The sequence below is a fragment of the Heteronotia binoei genome, chromosome 4 (assembly GCF_032191835.1).
Source record: "Heteronotia binoei isolate CCM8104 ecotype False Entrance Well chromosome 4, APGP_CSIRO_Hbin_v1, whole genome shotgun sequence".
In the NCBI taxonomy this organism is placed as follows: domain Eukaryota; kingdom Metazoa; phylum Chordata; class Lepidosauria; order Squamata; family Gekkonidae; genus Heteronotia; species Heteronotia binoei.
The window spans coordinates 180029722-180046223 of NC_083226.1; the positions used below are offsets into that span (position 1 = coordinate 180029722).

Consider the following 16502-nt stretch of genomic DNA (forward strand, 5'->3'; position numbering starts at 1 on the left):
GATGCGTTTATAATCAACTTTTCTTTGTTATGCTGTTTGCTGTGCTGTGCTGTGCTAATTTTGTAGATGCAACTGTTTTTGTTTTGTTTTTCTGTTCCTATCTTTTTCTCTTTTAAATAAATGTTTTTTCTGTTTTAAATACTGGCAGTCAATCTCTGTACCACCTAGATCCCCAGACCGCTTTAGACCACGCTGTGTTGAGAAGGGGGCCCCGGGGAAGGGGGAAGGCATGCAGTTGGATAAGGTGCCAATCCTCCAGGGGTGCCCCAAAGAAGCGCTGAGGTCTCTGTGAAACCCAAGTGCAGGGTGGCAGAGGACCTTGAGGCCTGGCCTCACAGCTGGAGAGCGGGGTTGGGAGTCCTGTTCCTCTCAATCTGAACCCCTAGACTGAGCAGGTGGTGGCAGCGAGCCCAAGGGGCAGGAGGAGAAATAGCTCCCTCCAGGAGTTGGCGACTCAATAGGGAGCTGACGGGACCGGGTCTGAAGGCAGAATCGGGCCGGTTCCGCCAAAGCTTCCAAGAAAGCTCTTCTGCTGCCAGCACGACGCAAGAAGGGAAGGGGACGCCAAAATAACTGAAGCGGCGCAGCACAGACGTCGTGGGGCCCTTCCCTACTCCCAACCCAGAAGCCTGGCTCCGCATCTCAGCAGCTCTGAGCTTTGAATCTACTCTCCTTGCCAGCAGGATGAAGCCTAAAACCTTGCTTTAACAGCCCCGCAAAGGCTACAGTACAAACTAAGGACTCTTCAAGGAAGAGGAGGATGACATTGATGATATTGGATTTATACCTCACCCTCCACTCCGAATCTCAGAGTCTCAGAGGGGCTCACAATCTCCTTTCCCTTCCTCCCCCACAACAGACACCCTGTGAGGTAGATGAAGAGATTGGATTTATATCCCACCCTCCACTCCGAAGAGTCTCAGAGCGGCTCACAATCTCCTTTCCCTTCCTCCCCCACAACAGACACCCTATGAGGTAGATGAAGAGATTGGATTTATATCCCGCCCTCCACTCCAAAGAGTCTCAGAGCGGCTCACAATCTCCTTTACCTTCTTCCCTCAAACAGACACCCTGTGAGATAGATGAAGAGATTGGATTTATATCCCACCCTCCACTTCGAAGAGTCTCAGAGCGGCTCACAATCTCCTTTCCCTTCCTCCCCCACAACAGACACCCTGTGAGGTAGATGAAGAGATTGGATTTATACCCCGCCCTCCACTCCGAAGAGTCTCAGAGCGGCTCACAATCTCCTTTACGTTCTCCCCCCCCCTCAACAGACACCCTGTGAGGTAAATGGGGCTGAGAGAGGTCTCCCAGAACATGCTGGGAAAATGGGCAGAAATGAACAAGACACGATTTAACAAGGATAAGTGCCGAGTTCGACATCTTGGTAACAAAAATGAGAAACACGCATACTGGATGGGGGATACACTTCTGGGTAGCAGTGTGTGTGAACAAGATCTTGGGGTGTGGGCGGACCATAAGTTAAATATGAGCAGCCGGCATGATGCAGCGACAAAAAAGGCTAATGCCATTTGGGATTTATCAACAGAGGCATAACTTCCAGATTGCAAAATGTCCTAGTCCTGCTTTGCACTGCATTGGTCAGGCCACACCTGGTGTCTTGCGTGCAGTTCTGGAGGCCTCACTAAGAAGAAGAAGAAGAGGGAAGAAGGAAGAAGGAGAAGAAAGAAGAAAGAAAAGGAAGAGGAAGAAGACGACCACAGATTTATACCCCCCTCTACACTCCAAATCTCAGAGTCTCAGAGTGGCTCACAATATCCTTTACCTTCCCCCCCCCCATCCCCACAACAAACACCATGTGAGATAAGTGGGGCTGAGAGAGCTCTCCCAAAAGCTGCACTTTCATGGACATCTCCTACAAGAGCTATGGCTGACCCAAGTCCATTCCAGCAGCTTCAAATGGCGACTGTGAAATACAGAAAGGGACCGGTGAACAGCATTCAAGCAACTGTGAAATACAGAAAGCGACTGTGAAATACAGAAAGGGACCGGTGAACAGCATTCAAGCGACTGTGAAATACAGAAAGGGACCGGTGAACAGCATTCAAGCGACTGTGAAATACAGAAAGCGACCAGTGAACAGAGCAAGCGGGCACAACTCTGGTCAATAATTAAAAGAGGGGTGTTCCACAGACGCAAGCAGCTCTCTGTTTCTTGTATCTGAGGAAAGCTTCTCGTGCCAGAAGATGATGATTTTGGATTTATATCCCACCCTATACTCTGAATCTCAAAGTGGTCACAATCTCCTCTACCTCCCCCCCCCCCCCCCCACAACAAACACCCTGTGAGGTAGGGGGGGCTGAGAGTGCTTTTACAGCAGCTGCCCTTTCAAGGACAACTCTGCCAGAGCTATGGCTGACCCACGGCCAATCCAAGTGAAGGAGTGGGGAATCAAACCCGGTTTTCCCAGATAAGAGTCCGCACACTTAACCACTACACCAAACTGGCTCTCACTGCTATTGGGACGGACAGGGGTCATTTTGTAGAAAAATAAGTTGTGGAGCTCATCCAGGGATTGTTATGCAGCTGCACCTACTGTTCAATGGACAAGGTGGGAAGGAGGAGGAGGAACTGTCAGAAAGGTTCAGGAGTTGTGCTCCTGTGAGCTCCCGCTGAATTCAAGGCCTGCTCACAGCTTTGCAGATATCTTCCTGCGGAGGCCGTTTCAGCTCAGAAAAATAGCATGGAGGGGAAGGCAGCTGTATAACTGTAGGAAAAGGCAACTGGGGCCTAGGGAGCTGCAACCAGACTCACCCCAAAATTGCAGTTCAACCCTAAGAAAGACCTTAAACGTTCCAGACGCAGCCCAGTCGTTTTAGGAAGTGAGCCTGCATTACGCCCATCAAAGGCTCAAAATGCATCACTGTGCCTTGGTTTTCTCTTTTTCTTTCTCGTTGCTTTTAGAGTACAAAGTGGACTACTCTCACTTGGACCGAGGAGATGAGAGCCAGTCTGGTGTAAAGCAGTTAAGTGCGCGGGCTCTTATTTGGGAGGACCGGGTTGGATTCCCCAGGCCTCCACTAGCAGCTGCTGGATTGGCCTTGAGCTCTCAGAGTTGTTCTCTCAAGAGCAGTTCTCTCAGAGCTCTCTCCCGGCCCCACCTACCTCACAGGGAGGGTGTCTGTTGTTGGGGGGGAGGGGAGGAAGATAAAGGAGATTGTGAGCAGCTCAGAGACTCTGAGATTCGGAGTGGAGGGTGGGGTATAAATCCCACACCTTCTTCTTCTTTCTCTCTCTCCTCAAAGAAAAGGAACAGACAGAGCAGTGCACTAGGAAGGGAGCAGCAAGACAGGGAGAATGCCAGAGAAGAGAAGCTCTTCTATCCTCCCCTCCTATGCAGCTAGAACATTTTCAACAAGTCAGCGATTCACCTAGCTGCGTTTCAGTGCGTGCTTGTGCTCGGGCATGGACTTCTGCTTCTCTCAGGCCTTTCAAAAGGCCTTTATCACCGTGAAGGAAGAAACGGCCGATTAATCAACGTGGACCTATTGGACTGGGTGCTACGAGAGCATTTCACAATGCAAACGGAGAGATCATAAACCACGGCCACGCATCTCTCTACAAAAACATACACTGCAGAGCGGCGAACACGGATTCCAGGGGCTAGCTCAGGTGCTGCGTCTTACTCAAAACTGGAACCACACCAGCACATGATACACATTCAAAGGCACCACATGAAACCGGCTTACACTGCGTAAGGGCATTAGTCCACCTGCATCAGTATTAACTACTGCGACTGGCAGCTGCTTTCCAGACTCTCAGGCAAAGGTCTTGAACATAACATATGAACATATGAAGCTGTCTTATACTGAATCAGACCTTTGGTCAATCAAAGTCAGTATTGTCTTCTCAGACTGGCAGCGGCTCTCCAGGGTCTCAAGCTGAGGTTTTTTTCACACCTATTTGCCTGGACCCTTTTTTAGTTGGAGATGCCGGGGATTGAACCTGGGACCTTCTGCTTACCAAGCAGAGGCTCTACCACTGAGCCACAGCCCCATTCATGGATCTCCAGGGTCTCAAGCTGAGGTTTTTCATACCTACTTGCCTGGACCCTTTTTAGTTGGAGATGCTGGGGATTGAACCTGGGACCTTCTGCTTACCAAGCAGATGCTCTACCACTGAGCCACAGCCCCATTCATGGCTCTCCAGGGTCTCAAGTTGAGGTTTCTCACACCTATTTGCCTGGACCCTTTTTAGTTGGAGATGCCGGGGATTGAACCTGGGACCTTCTGCTTACCAAGCAGATGCTCTACCACTGAGCCACAGCCCCATTCATGGCTCTCCAGGGTCTCAAGCTGAGGTTATTCACGCCTACTTGCCTGGACCCTTTTTAGTTGGAGATGCCGGGGATTGAACCTGGGACCTTCTGCTTCCCAAGCAGATGCTCTACCACTGAGCCACAGCCCCATTCATGGCTCTCCAGGGTCTCAAGCTGAGGTTATTCATGCCTACTTGCCTGGACCCTTTTTAGTTGGAGATGCTGGGGATTGAACCTGGGACCTTCTGCTTACCAAGCAGATGCTGTACCACTGAGCCACAGCCCCATTCATGGCTCTCCAGGGTCTCAAGCTGAGGTTATTCACGCCTACTTGCCTGGACCCTTTTTAGTTGGAGATGCTGGGGATTGAACCTGGGACCTTCTGCTTCCCAGCAGATGCTCTACCACTGAGCCACAGCCCCATTCATGGCTCTCCAGGGTCTCAAGCTGAGGTTATTCACGCCTACTTGCCTGGACCCTTTTTAGTTGGAGATGCTGGGGATTGAACCTGGGACCTTCTGCTTACCAAGCAGATGCTCTACCACTGAGCCACAGCCCCATTCATGGCTCTCCAGGGTCTCAAGCTGAGGTTTTTCATGCCTACTTGCCTGGACCCTTTTTAGTTGGAGATGCTGGGGATTGAACCTGGAACCTTCTGCTTCCCAAGCAGATGCTCTACCACTGAGCCACAGCCCCATTTGTGGCTCTCCAGGGTCTCAAGTTGAGGTTTTTCACACCTATTTGCCTGGACCCTTTTTAGTTGGAGATGCCGGGGTTTGAACCTGGGACCTTCTGCTTACCAAGCAGATGCTCTATCACTGAGCCACAGCCCCATTCATGGCTCTCCAGGGTCTCAAGTTGAAGTTTCTCACACCTATTTGCCTGGACCCTTTTTAGTTGGAGATGCTGGGGATTGAACCTGGGACCTTCTGCTTCCCAAGCAGATGCTCTATCACTGAGCCACAGCCCCATTTGTGGCTCTCCAGGGACTCAAGTTGAGGTTTCTCACACCTATTTGCCTGGACCCTTTCTAGTCGGAGATGCCGGGGATTGAACCTGGGACCTTCTGCTTCCCAAGCAGATGCTCTACCACTGAGCCACCGTCCCTCCCCAAGTGAGGTCTTCCACCTCACTTGCCAGCTAATTGTTTTCTTTTTCCTTTTTTTTTTTTTTATAGAGAGATGGTAGGAATCGAACCTGCGTGCAAAACAGGTATTCTAAAACTCAGCCACAGAAACCATATTCACAAGCCTTGCTTGCCAAGGAAGAAAAATACAGTTTCCAAAGCAAAAGAGAAGCCACGTTGGGACGAGCCAATGGTCCATCTTGTCCAGCCCTACACCATCAGGAGATCCACCAGTGGGGCCAGAACTCCGCAAGCACCGAGAATACAGAGCATCACTGCCCCAGACAGAGGGTTCTCTCTATACCTTATGCCTAATTCCTTGCTTTTAGATATTTGTAAACCTGTTAATGCATGCTTATCTTAGACTTGTCGCCTTTTTGTTTTTAAGTCGCTATTCTGTTTGGGTACTGCTGCAATTAAAATCTTTTTTAAACGATGCATAAAAGAAAATTAAGCTGGATGGGAAGGGTGGGACGACGATTCAGGTTAGAGCTGGACCAGGCAGAAGGTGGGACACAAAGAGCAGAACGAGCTAGCCAAGGTGGTTTTTCTCACACTGTGACCGCAAAAGCCTTCGGAATGTGTGTCTTATCTACCCGGACATCAGGCAATCTGACAACAGTACATAAGGATCTCAGTCTCCTCCAGCGTTGCAATCAGAAACTTTTCGTGTGCTGGAGCAGTGGCTTCAAAAGACTCAATGCCTTCGCACAGGAACCTTCAATTGCGTCTCCAGTCCCACATTCACGACTGAGTTTACTGAGCTGCCTTTCTCTACCAGGGCGTCACAGCAATAAACACAAGCACAGCGCACCCTATAAACCGCTATTTACTGAAGACCTCACCTGGAGTATTGTGTCCAGTTTTGGGCAGCACATTTTAAGAAGGATATAGACAAGCTGGAAGGGGTCCAGAGAAAGGTGACAAAGATGATGAGGCGTCTGGAGACAAAGTCCTATGAAGAAAGGTTGAAGGAGCTGGGCATGATAGGCCTGCAAAGGAGATGGCTGCGAGGCGATACGATCACCATCTTCAAAAACTTGAAGGGCTGTCCTATAGAGGATGGTGTGGAATTGTTTTCTGTGGCCCCAGAAGGTTGGACCAAAACCAATGGGTTGAAATTAAATCAAAAGAGTTTCCGGCTCAACATTAGGAAGAACAGGCTTCCTCAGGAGGTGGTGGGCTCTCCTTCCTTGAAGCAATGCGTGACTGAGAAATCTCACTTCTACCTCAACAGAGCTAGATGGCCATCTGACAGCAATGAGGATCCTGTGAATTTAGGGGGAGGTATCTGTGAGTTTAGAGCAGTTCCTCAGTGGAACAGGCTTCCTCGGGAGGTGGTGGGCTCTCCTTCCTTGGAGGTTTTTCAACAGAGGCTAGATGGCCGTCTGACAGCAATGAGGATCCTGTGAATTTAGGGGGAAGTATCTGTGAATTTAGAGCGGTTCCTCAGTGGAACAGGCTTCCTCGGGAGGTGGTGGGCTCTCCTTCCTTGGAGGTTTTCAACAGAGACTGGATGGCCATCTGACAGCAATGAAGATCCTGTGAATTTAGGGGGAGGTATCTGTGAGTTTAGAGCGGTTCCTCAGTGGAACAAGCTTCCTCGGGAGGTGGTGGGCTCTCCCTTCCTTGGAGGTTTTTAAACAGAGGCTAGATGGCCGTCTGACAGCAATGAGGATCCTGTGAATTTAGGGGGAGGTCTTTGTGAGTTTCCTGCATTGTGCAGGGGGCTGAACTAGATGACCCTGGGGGTCCCTTCCAAACACGATGATTCTATAAAGCATTTATGTTCTGCTCTTCCTCATGGTTCCAGGCGGCTTACGATAATGAGGTAGCCAAAGCCGCTCCACACATTCACGTAAGAACACCCATGACACCGGTTGAAACGGGGCCTGATCAGAATCACTATCTGCAATCTCAAGCAGACTTGGCTATGTTTTGCGACTTTTCAGCAACCGTACCTGGGATGTATACCACCGACTGGTCTTCGTCAGAAACTGGACAGGATCTCATTCAAGGAAAGCAAAACCAAACATTCTCAGGGTCCTAAGTTGGGAGTCCTGAAAATACGCCGCTGAAGCAACGCGTGACTGAGAAATCTCACTTCTACCTCAAAAAGAAGCAGCTTGTAGAAAACAGGATATGTGGAAACAACTAAAGCAGGCCTTCCTTTACACCCACCATTCACTTTTAATCAAACAGACCTCAATTCAAAGCCTGCCCCTTGTGAAAGACCCCATAAGTAGCTTTATCTACATAAGAACATAAGAGAAGCCCTGTTGGATCAGGCCAATGGCCCCTCCAGTCCAACACTCTGAGTCACATAAGAACAGAAGAGAAGCCATGTTGGATCAGGCCAGTGGCCCATCCAGTCCAACACTCTGTGTCACATAAGAACAGAAGAGAAGCCCTGTTGGATCAGGCCAGTGGCCCCTCCAGTCCAACACTCTGTGTCACATAAGAACAGAAGAGAAGCCCTGTTGGATCAGGCCAGTGGCCCATCGAGTCCAACACTCTGTGTCACATAAGAACATAAGAGAAGCCATGTTGGATCAGGCCAATGGCCCATCCAGTCCAACACTCTGTGTCACATAAGAACATAAGAGAAGCCATGTTGGATCAGGCCAATGGCCCATCCAGTCCAACACTCTGTGTCACATAAGAACATAAGAGAAGCCATGTTGGATCAGGCCAATGGCCCATCCAATCCAGCACTGTGTCACATAAGAGAAGCCCTGTTGGATCAGGCCAATGGCCCATCCAGTCCAACACTCTGTGTCACGTAAGAACATAAGAGAAGCCCTGTTGGATCAGGCCAGTGGCCCATCCAGTCCAACACTCTGTGACGCAAGGGCCAAAAAACCCAGGCGCCATCAGGAGGTCCACCAGTGGGGCCAGGACACTAGAAGCCCTCCCAAAGATAACGAACCACAGCATTTCCATGTACTAGATGCGATTATTCAAAGAACTTCTGCAAACTGCGCATCCACTGCATGCGTCAGTCACTGAAGTATGGCTATGGATTGCACGCTTTTAATTTAAATTCCAGAAAGCACTTTGAGGCTCTGAAAAACAGAAACCGGGATGTGGAAATCCAGAAAAGAGACTTACAATCAGTGTTCCCTCTAAGCTAAGTTAGCGTGAGCTAGCTCACAGTTTTTTAGCCTCCAGCTCACCCATTTTTGTTTTCGCTCAGGAAGGCTTGGCCCCAGAGCACACTAATTTGTGCAGCAGCTCACAACTTTAACGCCAGGAGCTCACGAAGCCGCATTCTTGCTCACAAGTCTCCACAGCTTAGAGGGAGCGTTGCTTACAGTTCAAGGCTCTTGCTACGGCTGCACAAACCCATCTGGTGTCCAGGTTCACACCGTTCGCCTCTCCCTTTTCCACCTCGCCAAGAAGAAACCCTGTTCTTAAGCAGATTACGGCTACCTGCGACCTATGAACAGGCAAGCCCGCGGCTCGGGCCGTATTAGTTCTCCTCCCCGAAGAGGGAGGGATGCCAAGCTAGCTCGAACTCATCAGCTCTCAGAAGCTAAGCCAGATCAGATCAGCCCTGGCTGGAATGTGAACGGAGACCACCAAGCCCAAGGACACTGTGCAGAGAAAGGCAACGGGCAAACTGCCTGACCATGTGGCCGGATGCAGGAAGTCAGAAGCAATGAGGTATCATTAGAAGATTTTGTAATTTATTAAGCTTAGGTGTGCCTGCGCTGCTTAAACATCTGGTAGGACAAGTTTTTATACCAGGGACGGAAGGATGCGTTTCAAACCAGCTTTTATTTGATCTCCTGGTTGCTGATTGTGTGGCTGTGCTAAGACAATGCTTGTAGCTTTTCATTTCTTTTTTCAAATTAACCTTTTGCTGTTTTGAAGGCTGGCGGGAAAGCTCTGTACCACATAGTTTCCCCGACCGCCTTAGACCACGCTACTGTAAGAGGGGAGCCCAGGGAAGGGGGAAGGCACGCAGTTGGCAAGGGTGCCAATCCTCCAGGGGTCTCCCAAAGAAGGACTTTGGTCTCTGTGTTAACCAGGTGCTGGGTTGGCAAAGGACCTTGAGGCCAGTCCTCAGAACTGGCAAGGGGGACTGGGAGTCCTGTTCCTCTCAGTCAGGCACCCCGAAATTGAGCAGGTGGCGGCAGTACGCCCAAGTGGCAGAAAGAAGAATAGCTCCCTCCATATATAATTTCTTTGGTCACTGTGTGACACAGAGTGTTGGACTGGATGGGCCACTGGTCTGATCCAACATGGCTTCTCTTATGTTCTTATGTGACACAGAGTGTTAGACTGGATGGGCCATTAGCCTGATCCAACAGGGCTTCTCTTATGTTCTTATGTGACACAGAGTGTTGGACTGGATGGGCCATTAGCCTGATCCAACAGGGCTTCTCTTATGTGACACAGAGTGTTGGACTGGATGGGCCACTGGCCTGATCCAACATAGCTTCTCTCATGTTCTTATGTGACACAGAGTGGTGGACTGGATGGGCCATTGGCCTGATCCAGCATGGCTTCTCTCATGTTCTTATGTGACACAGTGTGTTGGACTGGATGGGCTATTGGCCTGATCCAACAGGGCTTCTCTTATGTTGTTATGTGACACAGAGTGTTGGACTGGATGGGCCACTGGCCTGATCCAACAGGGCTTCTCTTATGTTGTTATGTGACACAGATTGTTGGACTGAAGGGGCCACTGGCCTGATCCAGCATGGCTTCTCTTATGTTCTTATGTGACACAGAGTGTTGGACTGGAGGGGCCACTGGCCTGATCCAACAGGGCTTCTCTTATGTTCTTATGTTCAAGCAGATTCTCTAGTGATGAGCCACTTAAGTCTTTCCCATCACCTCCTGCCTGGCCCTTTTAACTCGAGATGCTGGGGACTGAACCTGGGACCTTCTGCATGCCAAGCTGACACTCTTCCACTGAGCCACTGACCTTCCACTTTTCCCCACAAACGTAGGTCTCACAACAACTCTTCCAAAGCAGGAGTCAAGTTGCGCCTTTAAGCCCTTCTGCTGCTTCAGACCAACACGGCTGCCCACCTGGATCTAACAACTCTTCCAGTTAGCATATCTGATTCCAAATCTGGAAAAGAAAACTGCTCCCGTCTAAAGCTATCAGGGTCAGCCCAGTCTTGATCCTCTGCAAAAACCTACATCCCAAGACCAGTGTTCCCTCTAAGCTGAGCTAGCTCACAGATTTTTAGCCTCCAGCTCACATATTTTTGTCTTAGCTTAGGAAGGATGACCCCAGAGCACAATAATTCATGTAGTAGCTCGCAACTTTAATGCCAGTAGCTCACAAAGTAGAATTTTTGCTCACAAGGCTTTTGCAGCTTAGAAGGAACATTGCCCGAGACCCCACTATAGTTGCACGGCTTACAAACTAGTAAATCCGAATAAAAACTCTGAGCTTAGAATTAGGGGATGGAGGGGGAAACAAAGGAAGGTGGACCTTTCAGGGCAGATCAACAGAGGCAAAAAAAAATCTTCAAAGACAGAACGTGCCTTGTGCTTTTCTTTGGTGTTCTAAAAGTCCATGTTCCTTTCAGTCATGAAAGCATGCAACACCCAGATAAGTGGGACCAATATGAGCCCGTCTGAGTGACAGATGAGTGAGTGACAGGGCTATCAAAGTGAGCAAACGCTTCCTGGCTGAGCCAAGTCGTTCCTGGCTCCCTCTACTGGAACCCTACAACAGAAGATGATGACATTGGATTTATATCCCACCCTCCACTCTGAATCTCAGAGCAGCTCATAATCTCCTTTATCTTCCTCCCCCGCAACAGACACGGGTGGGTGGGGCTGAGAGAGCTCTCCCAGAAGCTGCGCTTTCAAGGACAGCTCTGCGAGAGCTATGGCTAACCCAAGGCCATTCCAGCAGCTGCAAGTGGAGGAGTTGGGAATCAAACCCAGTTCTCCCAAATAAGAGAGCTATGGCTGACCCAAGGCCATTCCAGCAGCTGCAAGTGGCGGAGTGGGGAATCAAACCCGGTTCTCCCAGATAAGAGAGCTATGGCTGACCCAAGGCCATTCCAGCAGCTGCAAGTGGAGGCGTGGGGAATCAAACTCGGTTCCCTCAGATAAGAGTCTACACCAGGGATGTATAAACTTGCTTAACACAAGAGCCACATAGAACAAATGTCAGATTTTGAGAGTTGCAAGACATGATCATCAGATGTTTGAGAGCCAGAAGGAGGGAAGGGAGAAAGGAAAAATTGGGGGGGGGGGGGTGGAAAGAAAGCAAATAGATGGGGGGAGGGAGATGGTTTGGCTTGAAGAAGTGATTTAGAGACAAATGCCTTCTCCAAGTCAGTGGGGGCTTCGAGAACCACACAATATGTATAAAAGAGTCACATGTGGCTCCCGAGCCACAGTTTGGCCACCCCTGGTCGACACACTTAACCACTACACTAAACAGGAACAACAGCAGCCTCCTTTGCTCAGAGCAAAGACACTCCTAGCCCAAGAAAAAAAAACATGCAGGCACGATCTGCAGAAATCAACAGCACACCATCACCACCACCCCCCTCCAGGGAAGAGAGTCCAAAAATAAACCCACAGAGCCTTCAACTGCAAGTCCCAACCTGCTGTGCGTGTTATCCGCTCCACTAAATACTGTGACAGGAATGACAAGACAAAAATTACGCCGAGTCCTCCTGAAGCAATGAATGCCCATCCAAGCAGTTTTCAGGACAAAGATAACCCAGCCCTCCCCTTCTCCCTTGGAATGCTTGTTGTCAAGCCAAGCCAGCCAGCAGCTTGAAGAATACATTTAAAGTTGCTTCTTTCCACCTCTCTCGTCCTCCCCCATCTATTTGCTTTCCTTCTTTCCTATCTTGAGGCTCTCAAACATCTGACGCTCACGTCGGCAGCTCTCAAACATCTGATGTGCATTCCACGTTAAGCAAGTTTGGCCACCCCGGTATAAAACAACTTTCCAAGATTAAAACAGAACTGAGAGATCGACTTCTTCATCAAAAACTTTTATTTACTTAATTACTATCTCACAGTGGCTTACGTTGGTCTCCTCCCCTCCATTTTTTTCTCACAACAACCCTGTGAGGTGGGTTAGGCTGAGAGGGTGTGTGACTGGCCCACAGTCACCTATCAAGCTTCCACGGCAGAGAGGGAATTTGAACCTGAATGTCTGAAATCCCGGTACAGCAATTCACCCAGGGGTGTCGAATTCAGTTGTTATGACGGCAAGATCTGACATAAATGAAACCTTGTTGGGCCGGGCCATGTGTACCTATTTAAGATTAGATAGCAGAGATATAAACTTTTACAGCGATACAGACAAACATGACTAAAGAGTATTTTTTTTTAAAGCATTAAATAAAATATGCTTAAAACATTAGCACTCACTAGTCTTAAGGTGCTTTCTTTGTATTTCTCGCATGGGATCCAAGGAACGGGCAAAGGAAGCTCTGGCTCTCTCCCTCCCTCCCCAGGGGACCAGGAGGGGGAGGAGCCTCAGCCAATGGAGAAAATGAAGGTTTTGCTCCGTAGCTCCTACGCAATTGAGCAAGCCCTGTAGAGCAAGCTGAGATGCAGAAGGAAGTGAGAGGGAGAAGGAAGCACACAAGAGGCAGTTGCTCAGGGGGGCCCTGATTCGGCCCCCAGGCCGCATGTTTGACAACTCAGCACTACACCGTGCTCTTTTAAAAGGTTGGATGAACAGAAACATTTAGGCCTGGTGAGTCTCTAAAAAAGAACTATGCAGGCATCAAGTTTGGTGTAGTGGTTAAGTGCAGTGGTGTAGTGGAGAGTCAGTGTAGTGGTTAAGTGCGCGGAGTCTTATCTGAGAGAACCAGGTTTGATTTCACACTCCTCCACTTGCACCTGCTAGCATGGCCTTGGGTCAGCCATAGCTCTTGTAGTTGTCCTTGAAAGGGCAGCTACTGTGAGAGCCCTCTCAGCCCCACCCACCTCACAGGGTGTCTGTTGTGGGGGGAGAAGATATGGGAGATTGTAAGCTGCTCTGAGTCTCTGTCCTTGAAAGGGCAGCTGCTGTGAGAGCCCTCTCAGCCCCACCCACCTCACAGGGTGTCTGTTGTGGGGGGAGAAGATATAGGAGATTGTAAGCTGCTCTGAGTCTCTGAGAGATGGGCGGGGTATAAATCTGCAGTCTTCTTCTTCAAGTGGGCCTCAAGGGGAAGGGCATTACACAAGCAAAGTGTCAGCTAACCCTACACAGATGCCAAAAGGAAGCATTTTGACAAAACGTGCAAACCGCCTCCAGCAATCCTCTTCTGTCCATTAGTTCCAATAACCCCGGTTGCTTACCCTCCCCTCTTGTAGAAAGCGCAGCCGCTCAGATCAGAGTCAACTTCTGCTAAGTTGCTTGTAGCAGGTTTCCCTCCTGGAACGTCCGTTCTGTCGGAGAGCCAGTTTGGTGTAGTGGTTTAGCGTGCAGACTCTTATCTGGGAGAACCAGGTTTGATTCCCCACTCCTCCACTTGTACCTGCTGGAATGGCCTTGGGTCAGCCATAGCTCTGGCAGAGGTTGTCTTTGAAAGGGCAGCTGCTGTAAAGGCCCTCTTAGCCCCACCCACCTCACAGGGTGTCTGTTGTGGAGGAGGAAGAGAAAGGAGATTGTGAGCCGCTCTGAGACTCTTCAGAGTGGAGGGCAGGATATAAATCCAATATCTTCATCTACCTCACAGGGTGCCTGTTGTGGGGGAGGAAGGGAAAGGAGACTGTGAGCCGCTCTGAGACTCTTCAGAGTGGAGGGCGGGATATAAATCCAATATCATCATCTTCTTCTTCAACCTTCCCCTTTTCACTTCTGACTAAAGAATCCAGCACAATCCTGCCCGGACAACAGTATAAGCTTCATGCAAGACTTCAAAACACCGGTGCAACCTAGCACCACAGTCAGAGGGGCATGGGTTCAAATTCTCATCAGTTGTGATGCTCGGGGGGGGGGGGAGAGATCCCTGGGATGGCCATTATTTCTCAGCCTTTCCAACGTGCTGTTGTGAAGATTAAACAGGAGCTCCCCAGAGGAAGGGCAGGGTGAGAACAGAAGTACCCTTAAGTGCTTGGATTCGGTGTCTCATTTGGGAAAGACCAGTCGGGCAAGCTTTCTCAGACAGATCGCAGGCTTCAATGAAAGGGCCATTGCGCAAGCAGATGGCAAAGTCAAGAGTCTGGGTGACCAGAAGAAGAAAAAAGGAAGTTAACCCTGCTCGTTTCTACCATCTGAAAACGGCTCATCTGGAGACAAAAGTGTGGCAGTTAAAAGGAGGCCCAGGTTCAAATCCCCACTCAGCTACAGAAGCTTACTGGGTGACCATGGGCCAGTCACACACTCTCAACCCAATCTACCTCGCAGCACTGTTTTGAGGATAAACTGGAAGACAGGAGAATGATATAAGCTGCTTTGGATCCTTATTGGGGAGAAAAATGGGATATAATAAAAGTAAACAAATAAATATTTCTGCTCTATTGTTTAATCCCAAGATCAGGGGCTGCCTCAAGGCAATGTTGAAGAAAGACGTTCTAGAGCAGGGGTGTCAAACATGCGGCCTGGGGCCGAATCAGGCCTCTGGAGGGCTCCTATCAGGCCCCCAAGCAACTGGCTGTCATCTGCTTCCTTCTGCATCACAACTTGCCTTGCCAGGCTTGCGCAATCGCACAGGAGCTACAGAGCAAAGACTCTGTTTTCTCCATTGGCTGAGGCTCCTCCCCTGGGGAGGAAGATGGGGAGGGAGAGTTTGTTTTGCCAGGCTCTCTCAATCGCACAGTAAAGCTACTGAGCCAAGCCTCTCTTCCTTCTATTGGTTGCAGCTCCTCCACCTCCTGGTCCCCCAGGGAAGATAAAAGATATTGGATTTATATCCCACCCTCCACTCCGAAGAGTCTCAGAGTGGCTCACAATCTCCTTTCCCTTCCTCCCCCACAACAGACACCCTGTGAGGTGGATGAAGATATTGGATTTATATCCCGCCCTCCACTCCAAAGAGTCTCAGAGCGGCTCACAATCTCCTTTCCCTTCCTCCCCCACAACAGGCACCCTGTGAGGTAGATGAAGATATTGGATTTATATCCCGCCCTCCACTCTGAAGAGTCTCAGAGTGGCTCACAATCTCCTTTCCCTTCCTCCCCCACAACAGGCACCCTGTGAGGTAGATGAAGATATTGGATTTATATCCCACCCTCCACTCCGAAGAGTCTCAGAGTGGCTCACAATCTCCTTTCCCTTCCTCCCCCACAACAGACACCCTGTGAGGTAGATGAAGATATTGGATTTATATCCCGCCCTCCACTCTGAAGAGTCTCAGAGCGGCTCACAATCTCCTTTCCCTTCTTCCCCCACAACAGGCACCCTGTGAGGTAGATGAAGATATTGGATTTATATCCCGCTCTCCACTCCGAAGAGTCTCAGAGCGGCTCACAATCTCCTTTCCCTTCCTCCCCCACAACAGGCACCCTGTGAGGTAGATGAAGATATTGGATTTATATCCCACCCTCCACTCCGAAGAGTCTCAGAGTGGCTCACAATCTCCTTTCCCTTCCTCCCCCACAACAGACACCCTGTGAGGTAGATGAAGATATTGGATTTATATCCCGCCCTCCACTCTGAAGAGTCTCAGAGCGGCTCACAATCTCCTTTCCCTTCCTCCCCCACAACAGACACCCTGTGAGGTAGATGAAGATATTGGATTTATATCCCGCCCTCCACTCTGAAGAGTCTCAGAGCGGCTCACAATCTCCTTTCCCTTCCTCCCCCACAACAGACACCCTGTGAGGTAAATGAAGATATTGGATTTATATCCCGCCCTCCACTCCGAAGAGTCTCAGAGCGTCTCACAATCTCCTTTCCCTTCCTCCCCCACAACAGATACCCTGTGAGGTAGATGAAGATATTGGATTTATATCCCGCCCTCCACTCCGAAGAGTCTCAGAGCGTCTCACAATCTCCTTTCCCTTCCTCCCCCACAACAGATACCCTGTGAGGTAGATGAAGATACTGGATTTATATCCCGCCCTCCACTCCGAAGAGTCTCAGAGCGGCTCACAATCTCCTTTCCCTTCCTCCCCCACAACAGACACCCTGTGAGGTGGGTGAGGCTGGAGAGGGCTCTC

General features: G+C 49.8%; 1 protein-coding gene across 2 annotated transcripts in view; it reads right to left on the reverse strand.

Annotated features, from left to right (window-relative positions):
- The window catches only part of KIAA1328 (KIAA1328 ortholog), a 447944-nt gene that overhangs the window by 427403 nt on the left and 4039 nt on the right, over window positions 1-16502 (reverse strand). Inside the window, exon 2 of one of the 2 annotated variants that reach the window (XM_060236223.1) lies at window positions 7370-7405. The exons of the other annotated variant lie outside the window; for it this stretch is intronic. Within the exon in view, the coding sequence (XP_060092206.1) occupies window positions 7370-7405 (36 nt within the window). The remainder of the gene's footprint in view (window positions 1-7369; window positions 7406-16502) is intronic. 2 annotated transcript variants of the gene reach the window in all.